Source organism: Ursus maritimus, unplaced genomic scaffold (assembly GCF_017311325.1).
Source record: "Ursus maritimus isolate PB19 unplaced genomic scaffold, ASM1731132v1 scaffold_13, whole genome shotgun sequence".
Classification (NCBI taxonomy): Eukaryota; Metazoa; Chordata; class Mammalia; order Carnivora; family Ursidae; genus Ursus; species Ursus maritimus.
The window spans coordinates 9,661,760-9,687,270 of NW_024423675.1; the positions used below are offsets into that span (position 1 = coordinate 9,661,760).

The 25,511-nt window shown below is 41.3% G+C and overlaps 1 protein-coding gene across 2 annotated transcripts in view; it reads left to right on the top strand.

The window, feature by feature from the left end:
- Positions 1-25,511, top strand: part of KLHL32 (kelch like family member 32) — a 254,364-nt gene that overhangs the window by 117,733 nt on the left and 111,120 nt on the right. For both annotated transcript variants that reach the window (XM_008705018.2, XM_040627558.1), the window contains exon 5: positions 3,995-4,093. In XM_008705018.2, the coding sequence (XP_008703240.1) occupies positions 3,995-4,093 (99 nt within the window). The remainder of the gene's footprint in view (positions 1-3,994; positions 4,094-25,511) is intronic.

The window sequence follows — 25,511 nt, forward strand, 5'->3', positions numbered from 1 at the left end:
TTCCTGTCGCTGGTCCCCGCTGTGAGTGCCAGACCAGACGGTGGTGGGTGCACGATTCTGAAAGGCCTAAATGTAACCAGCATGGGCTTTGCAGCACTTAAACTTAGCCGCCCCAGTTGTCCTTTGTGAAGAGTTGTTTGAGATCCCTTCTTTCTGCAAAAGGCTATTTCCAGCCAGTTCGTCCAGGCGGGTGACGGGCACATTCACCGTACTGGAAACTGAGAGATCAAACCTTTGTTTGTATTCCTGCCCGAACACAAATTCTCTGGACGAATATATTAGAACAACCAGTCACCGGAGATAACAAAGCTGAATTTGAAAGACTCCAGTGCAAGCGGGGCTTTGCCACCATCGTTCTGTTTCCATAAGTGAGACCCAGCTTTCCTGGTACAGTTTGTTTTTTGTTTGTTTTGTTTCAATCTCTCTCTCTCTCTTTTTTTCCAAACTGTGTCCTTTCAGTGCACTTAGGGATTTCCTGCACTAAAGCATCTTCTGGAAAAACTTATGTTATAATGAGAGAAGAAAAAACTACAGAACAAAAAACAAGAAAAAAAGCAAAAACAATCCTGGTCCGCGTATCTCCTGCGGGGGTTTCCTGGAGTTGGCCAACCGGACGTGTTCCACGTGCTCTGGAATATTCATCTTGTCTCTCTGTGATATCTGTCTTTGTGTTTAGCATTCCCGAGCCTTGGAGGTTATCATGAATGCCAGTTGTGTGAAATAAGCACGACTGACAGGGTTTAAAGGCTCAGACTAGCCTTTCTAATCCATCTATTCCCTGTTCTGTGCCTTAGGCCATGCCTCTTCTGCAAGAATATACTACATCTTTGCCTCTGTGATGGGAGCTGCAGTAATTTCCTGAATGCCAGTCAAAGCCTCTCTCCTTGAGGAGTGGGAGAAATTCAGGTTTCTCCTGACTAGATGGGAAAGGAGCTATAAAGAATTTTACGAATAAGATGAGTGTTGGTATTTTTGCCACATGTACTTGACCTTTTCACTTTGTTAGTTCAGAATATAATTTATATAGAGGTGGCTGGGTGGCTCAGTTGGTTAAGCATCTACCTTCGGCTCAGGTCATGACCCCAGTGTCCTGAGATCGAGTCCCACATCGGGCTCCTTGCTCAGCAGGGAGTCTGCTTCTCCCTCTGCCTGCCGCTCCCCCTGCTTGTGCTCTCACTCTCTCTGACAAGTAAATAAAAATCTTTTAAAAATTAATATAATTTATAATCCATTTCCTCTTATGTTATACTAATCAAGGAAAGTAATTCTGAATTAAAAATCTATCTAGAGATAAATTAATTCACCAATGATTTATTAGAATCAGTTCATCAATATGGAGTGAAAGCTATGTGTTGGGCATTATTCTAAGTGTTGGGGGTATAGAATAGACCAAGTCCCTGCCCTCCTGGGTCTTCCATCCTGGGGGTGGAGGAACAAAATAATCACATAGATAAATATGTACGCTGTCGAGAGGTGGGAAGTACTAGGAAGAATAAAGTGAACTAAGGAGATAGGGCATGAAGGTGATGGGGAGTGGAGGTACTGTTTTACCGAGGATGGCCAGACAAGGCCTCGCAGGTAAGAGGATATCTGAGCAGAGGACATGAATGAGGGAGCCATGCTGGTATCTTGAAGAAGAGTGACCCAGGCAGAGAAAATGGCAGTTAGTTGTAGACGTAAGGTGCTCAGGCTATTCACAGAAACTTTTATGTTATAGTGAAGACTGGATTTCTTTTCAAAGAGATAAAAAGTCACTGGAGAGGTCTGCATAAGGCTGTGACCTTTAAAGGATAAATTTGATTGGTATTATTAAAAACTCTATGGGGAGTGAAGGAGAAAGCAGTTTGACCAATTAGGAGGCTATTCTAGTAAGTGTAGGAAGACTGGCGTAGACAAGAGTGTTAGTGATGGCGGCAGTACTGAGTGGCGGTTGGATTCTGGAACTATTTTGAAGATCGAGCCAATAGGGGTGGCTGATGATCAGATGTGAGGTATGAAGAAAACAAGATGAGTCAGGAGTTGCCTGAGGTTGTAGCCTCAGTAACTGACAGTTGCTGTTTGCTGAGATGGTAGGATTGGGATAGGAGCAGGTTTGGTGGTTGGTAGAGAGGATCAAGAGATCAGTTTGGGGCATGTCTAATTTGAGCTGCCCATTAGCTATCCAAGTGGAGATAGGCAGTTGGATAAGAGTCTGGAGTTCAAAAGTGAGGTTGGGGCTAGAGAAAAAAGAAAGTGAGTGTAATGAGTAGTATGGGTGGTTTTAAAATCATGGGATTACATGAGATCATCCATGGAATGAGTGGAAAGAGGAAAGAAGAGATCTGGGGACTGAGTTCTGGATGTCCCCAAAGCTTACCGGTTGGGAAAGAGGTAAAGAGGGAGTGGTTAGTGAAATAGAAGCCATAAGAGGTAGTGCTATCACAGAGGCAAGGGAAGAGATTTTCCAGCAGAAAGAGATCAACTTTGCTAACTGCTGTTGGCTTGAGTAAGATTAAATGTTGAGGAATGGCTATTGGATTTGGCCTTTGGATTTGGAGGTCATTGGTGACCTTGATGAGAACATTTTTAGAGGAACATTAGGAGCAAAACTCAACAGGAATGGGTTCAAGAGAGAACAGAGTAAATAGTGGTGTTTTATGTGGACAACTTTCCTGAGGAACTTTGCTATGAAGAGGGGCATGGAGAGAGCTCTGGAGTCAAGGGAGGGGATTTTTATTTCTTAAGATAGGAGCTATAAAGCCGTATTTGTATGCTGATGGGAGTTATCAAGGGGAGAAAGAGAACAGATAATGCTATGGGAAGAGAGGGGACAATTGCTGGTGGAAGGGGTTGAGTTCTTGTGCACAAATGGAGTGTTGGGTAAAGCCAAATATGTTGATACAAATATGGGTACGTGGCTTGGTGAATTTGGTGGTGGGAGGCTTTGGAAGATCATGGGGTTAGAGTAAGGCGAGAAAGGAGGAGGGGGAGGCTTGAGGAGAAAGGAGTATGAAGGAAGAAGTAGAGTGAATTGATCAGACCAGGCTTCCCTGTGCACCAGAACCACCAGGGGCCTTGTTATAACACCCTAAAAATTTCTGATTCATTTAGGTCTGGGGAGACATCCAAGAATTTGCAATTGTGACAAATTCCCAGGTGATGCTTCTGCTGCTGGTCCCAAGACTAGACTTTGGGCTTGGGGCTGGGTTGGGACAGCGGAGTAGCACTGAAGGCCTCCCTGTGCCTGGCAGGCCTGCGTGTAGAGTGAATCCAGTCAGCGTGGTCATGTGTGTTTCTGCAGTCCTGTTTGTCGGCGCAGGAGCTGGCATCAGTAGGCACAAAGTTGGACTTCACCAGAAAAAAATGCAGAACTGATATGACCAGTGTGTTTGGGAAGCTTTACTTCTCTGGGATGTCCTTGTAGTCTGAAAATGCTGTTTCTACATCTTCCATTTGAAATAGAAGGGATTAGAGAATCTGAGATTGAGAAAAAAAAAAAAACAACAAAAGTTTGTGGTTGAAATTTACTGTTGTAGGACTTAGAAGTAAAATGGAGTTGTAGTCGCCTCTGGTCTCCTATTGAAAGGGGAAACATAAGCCCCCTTTTCCTAAAACATCTGCTAATCATGCTGTTTCTGTAATCTACAAAATTGTGATATATACTTCAAAAACTAAAATTTGGTTCTTCTGGATTTTATAAGATTACTTCCATCACACACAGAATTTTAAGGCTATTACGTTGTTCTTTGCAAATGTTCATGTCCTCCTGCAAAAAATAAGTGGTTAGATGCAGAGCCTCACACGCAGGAAGTGAGTTCTGGAAGTGACAACACAGCTATTTGAGTGAGGGCCACAGCTCTATCAGAAGAGGAAAAAAAGAACTGACTCCCATAATAAAGTACAGTATTAATTCAGATCTCCTATGTTAAGCAGCAATTTAAATATAGTGGATTTGCATATTAAGCATTAATTTTTAAGTCACTGATAGTTTTCTTTTTATTAAAAAACAAAACAGATTTTGTTGGAGCCAGGCGTGATCCAGGATGTGCTAGCAGCTGGCAGTCACCTACAGCTGTTGGAGCTTCTCAATTTATGTTCCCACTATCTCATCCAGGTATGTGAGCTCATCCTGCTATTGTGCCCTTCCCATCCCTTGCCCCTGCAGTCGTCGGCCTTACTCCCTGCTCCCCGACCTGTGCCTAGATAGGTAAAATGGAAGTAGGGGAGATGTGGCTTGTGGAGGTATAATTTCTCCGGGGCATGAGCCGAGAGCCTCCCAGGAGGGCAGCTGGCAGCTCTCCTGTCCTATCTCATAACCCCCATCCTCCCCGCCCACCCCAGGACCTCACTGCCCTTGGGCAGCAGAGTAACTCCACGACCATGCTCCAGGTGAATTGCTGGGGCCCCGGGAGATGACACTGGGAAGGGTCTTCATTTGAAGCTATGTTGTCTGGGTGCAGGAATCACCCCACATGCGCACAGAGTTGAATAGTCACTTAAGATTTCAGCAGCAGTCGCTACTATATCATAAAGTCACATATAATTAAGTACCACATGAACTTTCCAGGCAGTCAGTGCTGGAAAAGCGATAAGTGATCCGTGCATTCTTCCCCTGGTTTGCTGGGAAGATCAGGAAGGGCTCTGAGACGGGGAGGAAGAGAAAATGCCTATCCTCTGAGCACCGATGTGTCACATTTAGTCCTCCTAAAATCTTTGCACATTTTTATAGGTGAAAAATAAGAGATTTAAAATGTACCCAGCTTGCCTGAGGTGGTAGAGATGGTGAGTGATAGGCCTTTCTCATTCCGAGGACCATTTTTTTTATCTTGGATAAAAACTTTTTGGTTCATTAGGAAGACACGGGACGTCTTAGGCAGACAGTATGGCTGTGAGGCTTTTATTTTACAGAGTTAAGTCCCGGTTCCCTGTGTTGGAGCCTCTTATTACCTCCATTAGCATGACTTTTACTTGCATTTATTACATTATTATAACAACAGTGAAAATACATTTTTAACAATGACAAATCCACACAATTTAATTTTACTATCCTTGCGCATATGACCTATTAGTAAGTATAAAAAATCCTGTTTGTTTTCCTGCCCATTATTTTGTTTTCTTCCTAGTCACTTTCTCTAATCCTAAATACAGCCATTGTTATTGACACCTGTCACTCAGTAGGTGGCTTCTCAAGCTCTTTCTCGTATATCATCTTACTTCGTCTTCCCGGCAACCTTGGGAAATAGGAGCCCGTGCTTCCCTGAGAGACAGTGTGAGCAGTGTCAGCCACGTTCACCTGAGGACCACTTCAAACACAGTATATGAAAGTTGTATCATTATCTCAGCGCGTTTAATCTGTCAGTATATGTTTAACTATTATCATCTGACTTTCCTTTCTTTTCCCCTCAGTATTGTTGGGTGGTATGGGAGAGCTGTTTTTAATCCCTTTTTCTGCAAGTAGCAAATGGGAATAACAAAGAAAGGTTAGAAGACTTCAGAAGTGTGTGTTTGACTTGTGAAATTGAAATTACTTTTACTTGACATTTTTACTTCAAATATTGCAACTTGAGCCTTCAGCCTCATCACCTGATTCACTTTGTCCATGGCAGGTAATATTCAGTGATGTGTGTTTCTCAAAGTTCGGTTACAGAGCTCATTATCATCATGCATGTTAAAATGGTGTGTATATATATACAGGAGTGTGTGTGTGTATGTGTGTGTGTGTGTGCATGTGTGCGCGTGTGTGTGTGTGTCTTTACCTACACCTATAATTTCTATAAAAAAGAATTCCAGAAGAACATCCGAAGTTCATGGGTACTTTCCCCTATCCCATCAGATGAATTTGTTGAGATACCAAGTGACTTGAGCACTTTGAAACTTAATTTTTGCAGTTCATTATTTTGTTGAAGAAAAAATGTAGCCTGCATACAGATATATTTTGTGGACAGTTTGCTTATTATTCACCTACTTGATCAGTGGTTGAAATTTTCACTTTCTTTTCGCCAGTGTTTTCATTTTGTTCTCTCATGGAACTTTATTTTTCCTTTTTATCCATGATGTTGCAAGATGTCCAAATTGTGGAAGAAAACTTTGACTATAAGAGAACCAAAACCATGTGTATTTAGAAATCTTCATTTTGTCAGTCTTTTGAAAATACATACACTTCCTCTCTTTTTTAGGATTGTAAAATTACCAAACTGGGTTGCTATGCTTTTAGATTTTGATATGGTCCTATAACTACACCTGTTTACAGTGTTTTGGTATTGTCACTCAACTGATTCTTAATTTCATATGGGACCATTTTATTGGGTATATAAAAATGTTTTTCGTTAAAATGAAAAATCTTTAGTGCTTAGAATATACTTAGAAGTGCCCTGCGGGGGGTGCCTGGGTGGCTCAGTTGTTAAGTGACTGCCTTCCGCTCAGGTCATGATCCTGGAGTCCCAGGATCAAGTCCCACATCGGGCTCCCTGCTCAGCAGGAGTCTGTTTCTCCGTCTGACCTTCCCGCCTTTCATGCTCTCTCTCTCTCTCTCTCTCTCAAATACATAAATAAAATCTTAAAAAAAAAAAAAAGTGCCCTATTGGGGCACCTGGGTGGCTCAGTGGATTAGGTGTCTGACTCTTGATTTCAGCTCAGGTCATGATCTCAGGGTTGTGGGATCAAGCCGTGCATCGGGCTCCTCACTCAGCTCAGTCTGCTTGTCTCTCTCCCTCTGCTCCTCCCCTTGCTGGCTCTCTCTCTCTCTTAAATAAAAGAAGTAGGGGCACCTGGTGGCTCAGTCGGTTAAGCATCCGCCTTCAGCTCAGGTCATGATCTCAGGGTCCTGGGATCAAGCTCAGTGGAGAGTCTGTTCTCTCTCCCCCTCTGCCCCTGCTCATGTGCTCTCTCTCTCTCTCACTCTCTCTCTCTCAAAAATAAATAAATAAAATCTTAAAAAAAATAAAATAAAAAAGTAAAAAAAAATTTAAAAAAATGTTGTGTCCTATCCATCAAGGTTAGCATATTTTCCATGCTTTTTCAGTACTTTGTCCAACTAGGAGTTTGTGAAGCCGTTCTTCCCTACTAAGATGTCTGGTCTTGTTTGTTATTCTCAAATTACCACTCTTTCTTTGGTTTGCTTCCAGACTTGTGAGAGGTAGACCTCTGCTCTGATACCTGATACTGCCTTCTGGTGCTCATTCCTGTCTGAGGAGAACCCTTGGGCTGACACTTCCTGAGTCCCTGGGTCATTAGCCGTTACCTTGGCCTGAAACTCCTCTCTGCACAGGTGTACGTGCTGCTGCCCCCCCAGCAAAGGCAAGGGACACCTCGAGGCCACTGCATGCTCTCCTTTTTCTTGCTTTTCCTCGGGGAGGCTGCTGAGAGCAGGGGCCTCAAACCTCAGGAGCCGTGCCCCTCTGTCAGTGAGGACAGCCATCGAGTTAGCCTCCTACGCTGGGGAGCCTTCACCTCATTCATGTTTAGTCCCCAGGCCCTCCGGGCGGCAGGCCCTTGTGAACACACAGGTTCTCAGCACACATTTGTAGAATAAACGGGGAGCCTAGCAGTGCAAATGATGTGTGTTGGTGGGGCAGGGGGCTCGGGGCGGGCAGTGACTACAGCAAAAGCCTATCATTCCAAGATAAGGGATTTACGAACAGCAGCTCGGGTTTGCATCCGTCCTTACCTGCTTGGCCGCGCACGCAGTTCCAGAGGACTCTCCTGTGTGGCCTGTCCTGTTAGTGTATTCTTAATACACATGTCCTGTCGGACTTTCATCTGCTCTCGGAGATCCAGGTCCAAATAAAATGTGAGCGCTTCTTTCCCTTCTCCTCCTCCTGCTCTCCTTCCTTGTACATTGTGCTTTAAAAAAAAAAATTCATCAGAAAGATGTAATTTATTAGATTCATTGAAGAGCAGTTATTGTCTTCAAAATGGGCCCAGTAAAAGGCACGAGTTACCCTGCTTTTCAGAGTGTACGTGTTTCTATACATGCCATTCGCTGTTTGAAGTCTTATAAAGGAAGCTCTGCAGACCCTCGTCCGGAGTGATGGGCTGTGGTTGCAGTGGAGCCGAGCGTCCCTCTGGTCAGCATTCCAGACTTTTTGAATCCAGTTTGTTCTCACAAACTCTGATTTTTCCTAGACTTTTAAAATGAGCTGCTGAACATCTCCACCTAAGCATCACACACGGAGTTCAAACTGAACATGAGAAAACCCGTCCTTTTCTCTGTTGATGGTACCATTAATCTACTAGTGTTCTAGAAACTTGGACACTGGCTTAGACTCCTTCCTCCCCGTCATATCCACTCAGTTGTGAAGCGGAGTCGATTCTACCTCCCAAATACCTCTCAGACCTGATCCTTTTCTTCATCGTGAATGCTCTTACCCTTTTGGGGGGGCTCTCATCATTACTGGCTGTAGATTATAGTGAGTTCCTCATATCCTCCTGAGGGGTCCGCTTGTTTCTAGCCTTTCTCCAGGCCAAACCATAGTCTCCAGAGCCTTCGTTATCTTTCGCAGGGTGGGGAAATAGCTTTTGTCGAGGGCGTCTCCATACCAAGCATTTTGGACAGTGATTCTCCTTTTCCTCTGCTAAGATGGAGAAGCTTAAATTCAGAGCTAGGGTGTTGATCCAGTGGGAATACCGATGAGCTCCCCTGATGACCATTCTCGATCATCCTTAGCGTCATCTTTGAGGCCAGGCTTGTTCCAGCCTCCTCTGCAGCCTTAATGCCTTTCCCAGCCCACTGTGCTCTGGCCTCTCAGGTGACCTTTCATTCTGGGACTTGCCGTTAGGGGAGAAGGCTAGGGGGCCGGCAGAGCCTGTCAGTCCCCTTCAGATTGTACCAAGGAACAGGAGTAGGGAAACCATGTCACACACACCGCTCCCCCACCCTCTCCTCAGCTGATGCACCTGTCATAAGATGAGGGGAGCTGGCCCCTGGACTTTGTGTTGTATCCCCTGAAAGTGATGCATTAGGAGATACGTGCTTCGCTGAATGTGTCTTTTTTTGTAGTTAGCTTTCAAAAGAAAAAAAAAAAACCAACTTTTTACATTCCATACCACTTCTCCCGAATAGCAAATAGTATATCCTGTTGTTTAATTAGCAAGTGTTTTTTGTTTGTTTGTTTGCCAAGTATCAGTCTTTAGTATGATACGCAATTTAAATATATTGACAAGAAAGAACGGTCATTTCTAAATAAGGCCACCCAAGTGGTGAATGAGCTCCTTTTGAAAGAATACTCTTAGTATCTCTTCCTAGGCAGCAGGTGGCAGTATGAATCCACCAGAATTCCGTAGTTAATTTAAAGCAAAAAATCAGAAAAAATGAAAAGAAAAATTATTTATTTTGCTACATATTAGTCTTCTGACCTAATCAGTAAAAAAGTCATTATTCACACCACACTGGGCAATATGCACTGTAATTTTTAACAAATAATAGGAAACTGTTAATGTGTTCACAGGAAATACAGTTTTGTCTTGGGCTGCTGTGGTCATTTATCACTGCACTTTGTGAAATCACTCATTTGTTCTAATTTGAATGTAAATGACTCTAAGGTTTTACAAATAAGGTGACAGACTCACATAAATGTAATTGCAGGGTTCATCTCCCTCTTTTTATATATCACTCATTAGGTTATGAATTAAATACATCGTATTAAACCAGGGGCATGTCCAATGATGATATTGTAATGGCAAATTACTCTATGCTATTAGAGGTGTATTTTTTATTCATGGACATTAATTTGTCATTAAGCGGCATTAGTTTAGCACTTTTATGTGAAAGACGTGACCTGAAAGAGGAGACGTGCTGCTGTGATGGGAGAGGGAAGGGACATAAGCGCTCTAGCTAGAGCATTTTATCACCGCCAGGAAAACAGAGGGGCATTTGTTTTATTTTTATTTTTTCATTTGTTTTATTTCCTGCTTTTGTAAGTGTAAAAGATCATTTCACCCGATTGAAGGCGTTGTTCTGCTTACAGTGCGCGCATTTGGCTCATCTGGTAAAGCAAAGCCAAAATTCTCACTATTAATCATTCCGAAGCCAGGAGCGCGCAGGAGCGGGAGGGAGCCCGCGGCTTCCCGCCCTAAATCTCCCTGCTCTGTGACTGATGCTTATTAGTCATCCGTTGTCTTCGTTTAGTTTTACACTAAATGGGCTACCGTGAGAATTAGTCATTTTTCTCTCTTCAGTGAAGGTACAAAGGTTTCAAGAATGTTATTCTCTCATGAGGGTATTAGGAAGAATCCTGGATATTTTGTTCCTTTTTTTTCATGAATGGAGATTTTACTGTTCTTTTACCAAGAATATATATCTTCTGTTTCCAATTTTGAGAAACACTGGATCCTTGAAATAGCTTCATAGAAGCCGCAAGTATCCAGCTGCTGCTTTTGCATCAGTTTCCTCACGGGTTAACATGGTTGGAGAATGTCTTACTGACCTCAGTTTATGGCGGGCTTCTCGAAGGCGGCAACCAGGCCTACCTCCTGTCCATGTCTTCCTTCCCGTCTCATCATGTGAGCCCAGTATGTCTATTTGTCATCTTGGGTGGCCATACTGATAGGCCTCAGGCTGGGTGATTTAAACAACGGACGTTTATTTCTCACTGTTCTGGACGCTGCAAGTCCCAGGTTGGGGTGCCAGCATGGTTGGGTTCTGGTGAGAGCCCTCTTCCTGGCTTGCCGATGGCCTGCTTGCTGTGTCCTTGCATGGTACAGAGGCAGCAGGCTCTCTGGTGTCTCTTCACGTAAGGACGCACATCCTGTCACGTGAGCCCCACCCTCATTCACTCTTCTAAACTACCTCCTAATTACTTCCCAAAGGCCGCATCTCCACGCACCATCACGTGGAGACTTAGGGCTTCAACACGGGAATTTTGGAGGGACACCGTTCAGTTCACCGCAGTGTGTACTGACGAATGAATGTGCATCCATTCAGTAATTTTTTCCTGCTTGTTCAATAGTGAAACTGTATATTATGAGAGGAAAATATATTAATAAGTCAGTCTTTCATTAGTTTTACTCATTGAATACATTTTTGTAAGCTGAAAATACTTTCTGTGGGGATTGCATTTGGCACTGAGGATCTTGCATATTTTACAGTATTATAATAGGGTTGTCATTTTTTAACTAAGTAATACTACAATGACTTATAGAAGGTTATCTCTTCCAAACAATGTATTACTATAATTTTAATTATTAAATTAACAGTATCTCCTAAATACATAATATATAGTGGGTGTTCTGAATAGAATAATTTATCTTCAAGGTTGAGAAGAAGTTAGAACTCATGCTCATTTTTCTCCAACACTGAACTATTTTTTTCCACATTAGATAAGACAGATGATTGTATCAACATATATATTTAATATGCCGCTAATCAAATACACCAACCACATGCTGCTCCGTAGTTCACTGGAGCTGATACTCTTGTATTTGGAGAAAGTTTGAGTACAAAGTTCGGAAAATACATTACAAATGGTTTAATCTTCTGGATATTTTTTTTAATCGGTGAAAATGATCAGAAAGGGTGGAAATGTATCAGTCCTAGTTAATCGTAGCTAACTACTGATTATTTGTTCTAATCAAGAGTGTTTGCTATCTGGCACAGAATATCATATTTGCCAAATATCATTAATATTTGGCTTTAATATCTATCATAAGGTCTTTTAGTAGCCATTTTAGGATCCCAGTTAATTTTTTCATGTGCTATTAGGTTGACTTTTATTCCCTAAGTCCATACCAAAGGATGTCAGTAGTGACAGCCCAGAGGCATGCTGGCTGGCCAGGGAAGTCATTTTGGCATTTAATTTATTTTGTGGATAATCTGAGGTTGACTCTATCATCCTTGTTTGTAAGTTTTTAATGAGAAAAAAAGATTGTCTTGAAGGATTTTTCTAATGCTAGTAATTTTTATTCTAAGTTAACTATTGCTAAGCTGCGCCAGCATGCTGGGATCGAGCCCTGCATCAGGCTCCCTGCTCAGCGGGGAACCTGCTTCTGCCTCTGCCCCTGCTCATGCTCTCTCTCGCTCAAATAAATAAATAAAATCTTTAAAAAATAAATAAATAAAATAAAATAATTCTCAGCATATTTTTCTCAAAAGTAAAATGTTTCCAACGTTTTATTAATGCCAGAGTTCAGAATCCAGACACAAAGCACACAAATATCAATCTCATTTAATTCGATTTTTAATGCTTGGAAATTAGGGGCATTACAAGAAAATCTGGGCTTCGTTTGAGATATTCATCCTCCCACCCACCACCCACTTGCAGGTCTTTCTACCCGTAGTTAAGTGTCTTGCCCTTTTCTGTAAGGCTAAAACAGCCTTTCTGCTCCTTACTCTATCAGGAGCCTTCTGTGTTTCCTGTGGTTTCAATGTCCCCTTCTCCACTGGCTCCTTCCTTTCGGTTTTAAAATAGGATCAATAAGATGAGAGAAACTTTTCTTCCTCTGTCAGTATCGCAACCCTCTTCCATTCACTACCAAACTGTGATCAGTGCCTGCACTTCCTTATCTTCCATTCACTCTTCAATCCTATTGAACTCATCCTCTGCCTCATTACTCCTCAACAGCTGTCCAACAAAGGTCCCAAAGCCGCCTAATTATCAAACACAGTGGGCCCCTTGTGGTGTCTTAATGTGACCGCTCTCCAGCATTTCCACACTGGGAGCTCCACTCTCTGCTACAGTTTTCTTTTCTCAAGACTCTCTCCTAATTCTTCTTTTCATTCAGACCCTACATAAGCTCTTCTTTGAGCAGCTCCTTGACTCCCCCTGCCGCCGCCCCGCCCCGCGCACAGTGGCTCCACGCTGGTACGCTTTGCTTACCGTGGCTCTCTTTCATCCACATGTGGACGGCTTCTTCGCAGCCTCGTCTCCCGCGCGCCAGACCTCTGTGCTCAGCCAACATCTGCACTCGGCCTCCCACATGCGCTTCATATTCATCTGTACCCATTTTCACACACCTGCTTCTCCTCCCCGTCTTTGTTAGGGACTTATCATCCTTACAGTCACCCAAACCGGAAGCCTTGGTATAATCTTACACAGCTCCATGAATCCTACTAAATTTTATTGGATTAGCTTCTTAAACAGCTGTTCAATATGCCTTGTTTTTGAAATCTTCATTATCACTGACATCAGTCAGGTCTGGATTATCTTTCTGGAACATTCCTGCAACAGCTCAGCTGTGCCCCCTGCCTGTTGTCTAATGATAATCAGTACCTTGCTGTACAATCTAAGTTACTTTTATGCCCACAAAACAATTATTTATTTTCCTAAAACCCAAGCTGGATCCCTGTCTCCTGGTTACACAATAGGTTTCCAACCTTGTTCTTTTTCTTTCTTGTCTCCCTAATGTGTTCTATTCTTGCTGTACCCAAGAACAGCGTGTTTTATCATCTCTACGCTGACTGCCTAATCAGCATTTCCTTTTGGCTGTCCCAGGGCACATGAGCTTTCTGAGTGTGAACCCAAGCCAGAAACCCAGGAGTCATCCTCAAATCAGTCATCTCCTTGTGCCCCACATACACTGTCACCAAGGCCTTTCAACTCCACTTCTTTAATTTTTTAGAGGAGTTTTAGGCTTGCAACAAAATTGAGAGGAAGATACATTTCCGGTTAATACCTCTGCCCCCACATATGCATAACCGCCCTCATTGTCAGCATCCCCCACCAAAGTGGTACATTTGCTATCATTAATGAACCTGCATTGATATTATCCTACATTATCACCCAGAGTTCACCATTTACATTCATGGTTCACTCTTGGTGTTGTCCATTCTATGGCCTTGGACACATGTATGATGAAATGTATCTGCCATTATAGTATCATACAGAGTAGTCTTTCTGCCCTAAAATTTTTCTGTGCTCTGCTTATGCATCCCTCCCTTCCCCCCCTCAAACCCTGGCAACCACTGATCTTTTTACTGTCTATATAGTTTTGCCTTTTCCAGAATGTTGTATAGTTGGAATCATACAGAACGTAGCCTTTTCAGATTGGCTTCTTTCACATACTAATATGCATTTAAATGTCCTCTGTGTCTCTTTGTGACTTGATAGCTCATATCTTTCTTTTCTTACCCCAAGATTTTGTTTGTTTGTTTATTTATTTTAGAGAGAGAGAGAACGGGAGTGGGGGGAGGAGCAGAGGGGGCGGAATTGGGAGGGGGAAAGAATCGCAAGCAGACCCCGCAATGAGCATGGAGCCCATCGTGGGGCTTGATCTCAGGACCCTGAGGTCATGACCTCAGCAGAACCAAGAGTCTGATCCTTAATGGACTGAGCCACCCAGGTGCCCTGATAACTCATTCTTTTTATCACTGAATAATATTCCATTACCTGGGTGTACCTCAGTTTATTTACTCCTTCACCAACTGAAAGACTTCCTGGTTGCTTCCAAGTTTAGGCAATTATGAAAAAAGCTGCTATGAACGTTTGTGTACAGGTTTTTATACGAACCCCCTTAATTTTGTTCCCTCTCATTCTCTCTATTTCTGTTACCACTATCTTAATTTGAACTTTGATTATTTCCTAGACTGAAGAAACTTCCTGCTTCCCAGTGAACCTGCTTTACTCTTGCCGCACTCTGGTACTTCCTTCAAAATTCTGTTTGATTGATTTGTAAAAATAACTTTAAAAAATTCTGGTTGATTTGTAAAAAAAAAAAAAAATAATAATAACCTGATTATGTCACAGTCGTGCGTAAAATCATTTATTAGTCAGTGGTTCATCACAGCCTCAGAATGAGGTTCATTCTTCCTAATTTGACACACAGGTCCCATCTTTATTATGAAATTTCCTATCTCTTCATGCTTTTTTTGTTTTAAACAATTTACTGCCTATGTGCGATGCCACAGTCATTATGAACTTCATGCATTTCTCTGCACCTTAAACTCTTTGTATGAAGCCTCTTTCTCCATGGGTTATTCTTCCTTCATTTTGTTACCTTATGAATTCCTCTTCAAGAACTTTGCTCATGAGTTTTCTTCTCTTCCAGAGTTGCCTGGTCAATCCTCCTAGTTGGAGTCAAATTTCTCTCCTCTTCATTTGTTATGAATAGTCTTCCGGGGTGCTGATCGCACCAAATCGTGTTGATTTACTTCTCTCTCTCCATGGTATAAGTTCATGTCCCAGAGTTATGTGACCTTGGGCAAGCTACTTAACTGTTTTGCCCCCACTCCTCATCTGTAAATATAGACATGGTACCCAACATACAGTCTACCTTTTGGGATGTTGGAGGATTCAGTGAGATAGGCAAGTAAAGTATCCTACTTGCAGTAGGTGCCCTGGAAACCAGAGCTAATAAAATGGAATGCTTCACTTGTGAATTCCTCTATTAGTTCTGCTGTTATTTTCTTACCTGTTTCCCTCACTCTTGCCTTCCTTCATTCCTGGAAATGTCAGCAACTTTACTACCTACCTTCAATTGACAACATATTGGACAAGTCTGTTCCTGAAAATTTTGAAAGTGATCACCATTCTGTAAAAGGTGTTTTTTCTTTCAGGCACTTCTCTTTGATTTTGTAGAAGGGCATGCATTGTTTTAGGAAAAAAAGTTACAAATAATTTAAATGAACCATATTTTCTCCTTGCCTCTGAATTGTGAAAACAGCACACTGAAATTGTACTTTAATAAATAGTAAAATCAATACTTTTTTTTTTTTAAGATTTTATTTATTCATTTGACAGAGAGAGAGAGGCAGCAAGAGAGGGAACACAAGCAGGGGGAGTGGGAGAGGGAGAAGCAGGCTTCCCACGGAGCAAGGAGCCCGATGCGTTGCAGGGCTCCGTCCCAGAACGCTGGGATCGTGACCTGAGCCGAAGGCAGACGCTTAACAACTGAGCCACCCAGGTGCCCCTAAAATCAATATTTTTAAAAGTAACACATTACATTGGTATTAATGCTTTGTAGTTAGGCAGTTTTGTTTTATTGTTTCTCCTGCCCTTCCTGTAAATAAAACATCTTGCCCCTTTCTCATATACAGAATCCAAGAAAAAAAATGGAAAAAATCCTTCACTTCTAGCTTCGTGCTTGGTAGCTGCTTAAAAACCCATGTTTGTGTGTGATCCTTCTGCATGTGCCGTGAAAGCTCCCCGTGATAGGAACACTTTATAATATAGTTGCATGGTGTCCTGAGACCTCCTGACTAGGGAAAATGAAAGCAGTGCATTTGTTTAAAGGAAGGAAAATGTAAGTTATTCCTTAGTAGGAGACTGCTATTCACATGCTCACCTCCCTCCAGCTGTCTTTCCTTCCTAGACTTCTCCATCACCCCTTTCTCATTCTCTATCCACAAATGTCCTTTAGAGCAGCTTTCTGGGCTTTTCCCACGTTGAGGGATGTGTGCTCAGGTCCTGGGAGAATGATTGCTTGTCTGTATCATTAATTCAGCTCTAGGTACCCTGGCGTCAGCCCCATGCCTTCAGTATAATGTTTGCTCACTTCCAAGGCTGGGATGAGGGACCAGGAATTAGCTCTGCTGCAAGAATATACATATGTACATATTACATACATACATATATATGTATGAGTTGTTACATATGTAATATGTAATATTCTTTACTCAGATGCTCAGATGTGTACTATGTATTGGTGGTTCTTAAATTTGACCATATGTGGACTCACCTGAACGGCTGGTTAAAACAGACTCCTGGCCCCACCACCAGAGTTTCTGATTCAGGAGGTCTGGCAAGGAGACTGAGAACCTGCGTTCTAACGAGTTACCAACTGAACGTGATGTTACTGGTCTGGGACCACAGTTTGAGAACCACTGCGTTAGATGCTGTTGCCACACCATGGCACATCAGTCACGTGCCCGGTAAATCACTGCTCTTTGGATTTCAGAAGCATCGTCATATTCAGATGAATTCAAACTGGTCCTCGTTTGTACTTATAAAAATACCGATGTTATGTATCCTTCACAGCATCCAAAATATAAAAAGTCAAAACAATGCAGATTTGAAACAAACAAACAATAAAAAAGCCTTCCAATCCTCATTTTTATGGATGATAATGGCCAAGTCTATGTGGATAACTGGCAGATTATCCAAAGTCTTCAGAATTGAGCTAACTTTCACCACTGATTTTGTGTACCGGAGCTAAGTAAGGAAATAGATCCAAATTACTTCTATGCTGTTCCTTAAAAAACGTTAACCTGATTTTGTCTCTCATAGTTCAAAAAAAGTTGATGGTTACTGAAATTTTCATTATAAAGCCCTACTTGCACAGATAGACTATTTTCAATTAAAGAAAGGAAAGTATGTGTCCATTAATTTCCTCTCTAGTCCGTAATTCAGTGGTAATTGCTTGATGTGCTGAGCCAGCTGCGGGAAACTTTGCAATAGCATTTTGTAGCACATGGTGACGGGGGCTGGAATTATTCCTTCTTGACGTGGCCGTGTCTCTGTGCTTCCTTCCTGGATTTCCAGCTTACTACAGACTTTCCCAAGGAACAATATAAAATTATTCATGAGCCTTAGATATTATGCATACAACTGATTATGAAAATGTATTAGTAACCTAATTGTGGAATTCCTCTGTTATATACCACAAATATATTTAAATAGGCCTTCAAAGACTCCCAAGAATTAGAGCACATTGAGGTTTTTTCCCCTTGTCGTTTTTTCAATTGATGCTAATATTTTGTTTTAGTTGAATCAGAATGTATCATATACATATTTATATAAATATAAGAATATATGGTAGCATATAGTTGCCCAGATATATGTGTATGCTTATATACAAATATACTTCTATCTCTCTGTATATTTATGCAGAGATAAAAATAAGGTATACCAAATAAAAATATCTGCTTTTATGGTATTTTATTGTATCACAAGTAATTTGGGCTGCATTGTCAATGAATGGCTTGTTTTTTCTCTCATGAAAATTAACTTTACCCCATCGACCCTGATACAAAATATTATAGAGAAAACTCACAGTTCCCTTTGCATATATGATATACATGCTAATCTTTTTCCCTACATGATTCATCCCAAGGCTATTAAAATGTTTGGGTTTTGTTTATACGATTGTTTGTTTCAACATATTCCAAAGGGCCAGCCTTCCCCCACACGCCCAAAACAAAGCCCTTCGTGCTGCTTCCTCGACTCCCGGAGTGTCAGCCGTTTGTGCAGCACTAGGTCCTGTAGTCACGTAATGCCTAGATTTATAACTAGGTTGTAATCCAAATAGGAAACAGGTGGAATCACAACTGGGTATGGTGCCTTGGATATTAATGGCCTGGCTCAGCAGTAGAATTTCTAAAGCTGTATACACTTTTTTTTTGCCTTAATTATGCATTCATTAAAAGCTTTTATACCCAACAGAATAAAGTAAATATTTTTTGATCTCCATAGTGTGCTCCCAGACTGTAGATTTGCACAGCAGGGTCTTGATAATCTGAATAAATTGTATTTCCCCAAGGAGTTTATCTTTCAAAGAAGGTCATAAAGAAACGTAGCTCTTCCATCCTTAGATTTCTCCATGTGCCTTTTCTGCCATATGTGATATAGAGCATGGGAACCGGGGCATATTTTAGTAATACATATGTGGTGATGGTCCAGTATAAAGTCTCAATCTGTTCTTTATCTCTGGTGAAGTCTTTCGTAAATACAAAAGAAATGAATGATTTTACATGACCACTGTGATTTTTGCTGACACATGTAGAAAAATTAAGACCACAGTAGACATTCAAGTGTTTTCTTCCCTTCTCCCGGTCAGTGAATAAGATTCATGGAATACGCAAAGTTGTAGCTTAAGCCCTGTTAATAGCATTTTAAAAAGAGCGCGGTGGTAGCAAGAGAGCTACTGTATGTTGAGCATCTTCTATGTGGAAGACACTTTACACGCACGTTTGGGAATCCTTACCACAGACCGCTCTTGCCATTTTTTAGTTGAGAAAATTAGACTCAGGTTAATCATTTGTTGAGGCCATCCAGATGGGCCCGCCTCAAATCACGTGCTTTTCCCACACCTCCAGACTGAAGATGCAACCAGTTCCTTGTCACCATGACTTAAGACCTAGTAAAAGAGACAAGGGAAAGATAAAATTATAAACACAAAGAAGTATGCACAACAAGTTGAGCTTATAATTTTTCTGAGTCATGAAGAGTAAGATGGCACAACACCTGATATTGAAGGATAGCCTAAAAATAACATATGATTGTGAAAAGTTTAGACAATAGATTTTCTTTCTCTCTTTGGGCTGCCGTATTTATCTCCAGGGTGGCTGCCATATTTATCTCCAGTGTGGCTAACATTCTAGGCATGTACTTTAAAAATGTCTTAAGTAAGGGTGCCTGAGTGGCTCAGCCAGTTAATCGTCTGCCTTCAGCCCAGGTCATGGTCCCAGGGCTCTGGGATCGGGCCCCGCGTTGGACTCCCTGCTCAGTGAGAAGCCTGCTTTTCCCTCTCCCTCCACTGCTTCCCTGCTGCTTGTGCTCTCTCACTTGATCTGTCTCAAATAAAACCTTTTTAAAAAGTCTTGATTATTTAAATATTAAGATATTTCACAAATATATTAAATATTTAATAAAATATTAAAATATAAATATTTTAAGGAGCAGGATAATGTATGTTTTATTGTAAACTAACAAATGAAACCCATAAGAGTTGACTTTTTAAAGGTCTGACATTCTTTCTTACCTACCCACTATTCATCAATCAAAATTAAAAGCTGTAAAGACAGAGAGGAAGCTCTAAAGTACAGATACAGTGTGTACCTTTATGCACAGCTGGGGAGAAAACTATGTAACCACTGGCAAACGGTTTAACAAATGATACAAGTAGCTCCTGGCATTAGAAGTAAGAAGAGGGGACAGTCTTTCCATCTAGAAGGGGCTGGCTTGCTGGCTTTCTCAGGAAGTGGAATCTGATCTCGGCTGTCCCTCCCCTCTGCACCTTCCCACCTCAGAAGGAGGAAAGCATATATAATACAGAACTTACCTTTTTTTGAGAGTGTATTTACTTATTTAAGAGAGACAGAGGGAGTGAGAGAGAGCATGAGGCAGGGAGAGGGAGAAGTCAACTCCCCACTGAGGAGGGAGCCTGGATGGGGATCATGGGATCATGACCCGGGCTGAAGGAAGATGCTTAACCAACTGAACCACCCAGGTGCCCCGGAACTTCCCTTTTCTTACAAGCTTTTTAAAGTCTGTTGAATCAGAGTCTTTGAATGCTTCACAAACAGCTGGACATTTGTGTATCTCTGGTTATCACTAAATGCCAAGAGAGAGAAAGTTCTTTTCCAACATTCTGGGAAGGGAAAAACAAACAAACAAACAAACCCCCAGGATGTGAAGTCAGAAGAACCAAGATTCACTGTAGAGGCTGGGCCTGATGCCTCTGGCATCACAAGTGGGCTTTCCACCGTATTTATCAGTTGCATGAAAAACCTGTGTGGTTTGCATCAGGAGAGAATTACTTATGCTCAAATCAAATATTTGAGAGCACCTTTCTTACTTAATTGTAGGAGATCTGTTTATTTGCCCAACTGTAAAATCATACCTATAAAACTGTCATTTCTACTTTCCATTTGAAGAAATGGATATGCTTTTAAAAAAAATGGGTTGCTTTTTAAAATTCATAATCCAACAAGTATTTTTCAGTTACAATCTGTGATAAAGGCATTATGATTGGCATTGTACAGGGTACAAAAATCATAAGACGCAAACCTGTTTTTACTAGTTACTAGAGACATTTTTACTTGTTGGAAGATATGTGCATGAATAGCTTAGAGACAACTTAGTTGGTATGTTACAGGAGACTTGAAGTAGGAAGCATTAGGATTCAGCCAGTGACAAAGGGCTTCATATTTATTATATCTGACTTGGTACTTGGTCTCTGTAAGCAGCCAACACAATGTTTTAATTTAACTTGTAGTTAATATTGCTAAAACTCAAACCATGCTAGTTTTATATGCAGAGTGGGTATATCAAGCTCTTTGGGTTAGATTTGGGAGTAATTTCTTTTTTTTAAATTCTTGACTTCCATAACAAGGGTGGCTTCTCATTTACAGGGGTTCTCAAAATATGATGTAATGTCAACATTTCATAATAGAACTTTAAGTTTCGAGTATGCTGTTACATGACGGTCATAGAAACTGCTCTGTCTCCTGGACATCTTTATCTGTAGTATTGTCATGTAGTAATTCAGGTGACATTTTGAAGGGCATCAATAATTGGATATGAAAGATCATAACTATAATAGTGAAACACAGCATTGTTCAGATAGTCCCATCTGTTGAATGTTATTACCTAGAAAAATCTGAAATCTTGTTCAATTTAGTCATTTTGGAAGGAGAAACTTCAGGAAATCAAATGGCATTACTTTTATTCTGACCTTGAGAGAAGTTTTTTATAATCTTGAACACAAGTCATAATTTTCCATCCTGCTACAGGTTGCTGATGCTTATTTTTATTTCACAAGTCAGTAATGTTCTCAGAACTCGATGAGGCAAGAGACATCAGTGTTAGTAAGGCCATGTTTTGCCTGGTATCCTTAGCATTAAATCAAACCCTATCCATCAGATTTCCAAATCTTGTCTGTTTAACAAGGACTCCTAGACTTGGGAAAGAATATCTGTGGGGCATACGTTGGGGCTAGTCTGCAGTAGATGCGATCACAAGATGACAGATACTTTCTGTGTTCTGTATAATTCTTGGGCCAGGGCTATGATTACACTGTCGTGCTGGAAAGGTCAAGGAGATTACTGTTACTGACAGGCTAGGAGATGCATGGGTGTGGCTAAATCAAAGATAGACTGTGTATTAGAAATACGCATGATTGACTTGCAGCTTGTGTCGCTGTTGGCACACATCAGGACGCATCTCTTGGCTGTGACATACGTAAGCTAGGCTGTGGGTTATGTGCAGAGACTATGCAGACCCCAGCTGTAAGGCTGCATACACATTTCTCTCCCATTCAAGAAACTGTATCAGAAAGCAAGGGAGTTCAGCAGTAGGCTTAAATCTGCTCGGAGTTGTAAAATAAAGAAAATCTTGTATGAACTTTGGTCGCTAATTATTAATATTTGCTTAGTTGAGTTAGAGAGATAGACTTGCTAATACAATAGCTGATCGCTATGCGACAGATGAGAAGAACCACCAGGGCACATCAGGAAGGCTGACACTCATCATTCTCTTGCTACTCTCCTGGCTTGGGAAGAGTGGTGGAAGGGCCACAGGGTCTACCCACAGCCCCCAGGCTGTCCTGCTTCTCCCACTCATGTCCTCACCACCTAATAATTTGCCTCAAAAGAGTAATCACGTTTAAATTTTAATCACTTTATTGTGTGTTCAGCTTTCAATTAAAAACTGTTTGCTAGTACAGTTGGAAGATTCCACAAATTAAGGTAAGATACTAATGACATTCAAAACATGTGAACAAAATTTTATTGGAATGTTAATAAAATATATTTTTTAATAAACAATTAAGAACCTAAAAAAATGTAATCACATTTGAATATAATCCCAAATAAAACAGTATTTACTTTCTTCATGCCTTCTTTTCTCTGCTACCTTCAGTAGTTAATCTGGGGAATAACCATTTTAGTGACTTAATCAGGGGAATAGTCCACACAGAAAGACTGAATTTGGGGAATATATAAGGTTTAAGAATTATTGCACTTTAAATACCAGTGTTTATTCCATAGCTAGTATAGTATTGGGGACACATTTTATGGCTCTTCTTCTGTTATTTAACTTGTCATCCATCCTATAAGAAACAAATAGAAGGGAAGAGAGAAGCCAAATAGCCCTAAACCAAAGGAAAATAAATACTATTTAAAAAGGTTCCCCAAAGAACAACAATGTATGCACCATAATTCTGAATAGAAACTAAATTTCAAGTGAGAAGCAGTGTGACAGAAATGAAATGTTTTTAGAAAAATAAAAAAGATTGTCCTTTTACTCAAGAGAGTTTCTTGTTGCTGAGCTATAATTTCCATTCAAAATCACTGCCTCTACCTGGGTGCTTGGATTTTGAAGTCACAGAATGTAGGAGAATGGGGACAATCTCATAATTAGGACAAAGTATCATTTGCAAAGGTACTTTGATCTGAATAGCCAATTGATAGAGGAAATAATTCTCTCTTGGTCCAAAAAAGAAATTTTGGGTGGATTGCAATGTATTTTTTTCACGGCAGAGCTGTTACATTGCACTCATCCATTACCACTTTCAACTCCAGTCATGATGACCAGTTTTTCCACTTGGGAAACTGAATGGCCATTGAATTTGCCTTTGTGTGTACGTGTAGGAAGGACAGAAACAGAAGGGAAGGGAGGGAGGCCAATGAATATGAAAAGTAGGCCGATTTGAATGATGTTCAGAATTGGATAGATAGGTTGGAAAGACATGACGTGTTCGTTTTGCTTGATTTTACGTAAACAGAAAAGGCTCATGGACATTGTTTCTTATGTGTTCACACCTGTTCCCTGCTAGATACCAGGGACACAAAGCGATCCTTGGCACAGGGAGCTTAGATTTAGTAGAGGGAGGCTGATCTATAATGAAAGGGCACTTTGAGTGGAAGTGCCCGAAATCTGCAGAGGGCAGGGTGGAGGCACAAAGAAGGAAATGGTCCGTTCGGCCTGAACCAGGGAAGCTGGAAAGATGAAATGGGTTCGTTTATTCAAGTGTGGCTTGAGCCCCTACCTAATGTGCCTAGCACTGTTTTAGGTACCAGAGATAAAGCAGTGAATATTAAATAGGTCCTTCCTCCCATAGAACATACTTCATGGGACTTGGGGGACAAACACATTATAACTAAGTAGGAAAATAAATGCAGAAGATAATTACAGATAGTGGTGAGTGCGAAAAGCAAATCAAATGGAGTAATGTGGAGGATAACGGAGAGGAAGGGGGGGTGTGCTAATTTAGATAGGATGGTCAGACAGAACAATGGAAACATGATTTTTCATCCATAGGAATTCTGCATATATTGCTTCCTCTGTTCAGAATATTCTTCCTGCAGTCCTATCACCGTTCTGTTTTAAAATGCAGGTTTTATTATTTAGGTATGGTGAAGTCGACAGATCAGGGAACAACTGTCATTGAAAAGATACTTTGTTATAGTTCCCAAGAGGAGGGGGGCACAGAATAGCCTCAGGAAAACAGGGGGCAGCACCTGGGTTGGTCAGGAGGTAGAAGGAACAAGGGGAAAGCATGGGCAAGAGGCCTTTATTGTGGCTTCTGTGGGAGAGGCAAGACAAAGTAGGGTATGGAGGCTTAGGATTGGCTAGTTTGACTAGTTCAAGCAGACTCTGGGACATTTGGGTTGTCTATAATTGTCCAGTACTCGGCCCTGGGATGATTAGGGAATAGTCCAAGAGGAGTATTGCCTCTTGGGGTATAGGAGCCAGACACAAGGTGCACTCTTGAACAAGTTGTTCGCTGTCTCTGAGAACTGGCTAGTCCTGGGAGGGGCAGTCTCTTCCGAGTCAGTGACACCCCGAAGGCCAGAGCATCAAGAATACAGAAATAAGAAATTATAGTTAATACTCATCCCCACCCCACCCTTTGCTAACATCTGCTCTTCTTTTAGCTATCAGCTCCATGTGGCTTCTCAGAGAAGCCTTCACTAACTTTCTACCCCAGGTCAAATCACCCATTATGGGCATTTACAGCCCTATATTCTACCCTTTGTAGCCTTTACCTCAATTATAATTTTTCATTTATTTGTAATACGTGTTGCTCTTCCAACAGAGTATACACTCTGGGAAGCTTGGAACTTGCCTGTTTTTCCTCATCTTTATATTGCCAATGCCTGATGTGGTCCTGATGATGTGAATGCGTAGCCCATTGAAACGGCTGAAGCCAAGCCACAGTGGGTGGATTAGTACCCTTTAGGTTAAGAAGGTCATCAAGGTGTGGATCATGGAAGGCTATGCGGTGTTACTGAGTTTAGACTTTCAACCATAAGCAAATGGGAACCCACCAATGGTTTCTCTCTGTCTCTTTTTTCTAAATTGAAGTATAGTTAACATATAATGTTACATTAGTGTCAGGTGTACAACATAGTGATTCAGCAAGTCTGTATGGTGTACTGTGCTCATCCCAGGTGTAGCCACCGTCTCTCACCATAAACACTGTTACAATACCATTGACTCTATTCCCTGTGCTGTACATTTCATCTCTGTGACTTATTCATCCTATAACCGGAATCCCATATCCACCACTCCCCTTCACCCATTTTGCCCATCCTCTTACTCCTCTTCCCTCTGGCAAGCATCAGATTGTTCTCTGTATTTATGAGTCTGTTTCTGCTTTTTGTTTGCTTCTTCATTTGTTTTGGTTTTAGATTCCACATAGAAATAAAATCATATGGTATTTGTCTTTGTTGGACTTGTTTCACTTAGCATAATGCTCTCTAGGTCATTCATGTTGTCACAAATGGCAAGATCTCATTTTTTTTTTTAATGGCTAAGTAATATTTCTCTCTCTGTGTGTGTGTGTGTGTGTATGTGTGTGTGTGTGTGTGTGTGTACCACATCTTCTTTATCCATTCATGATTGTTTCTGTATCTTGGATATTGTAAATAATGCTGCAAT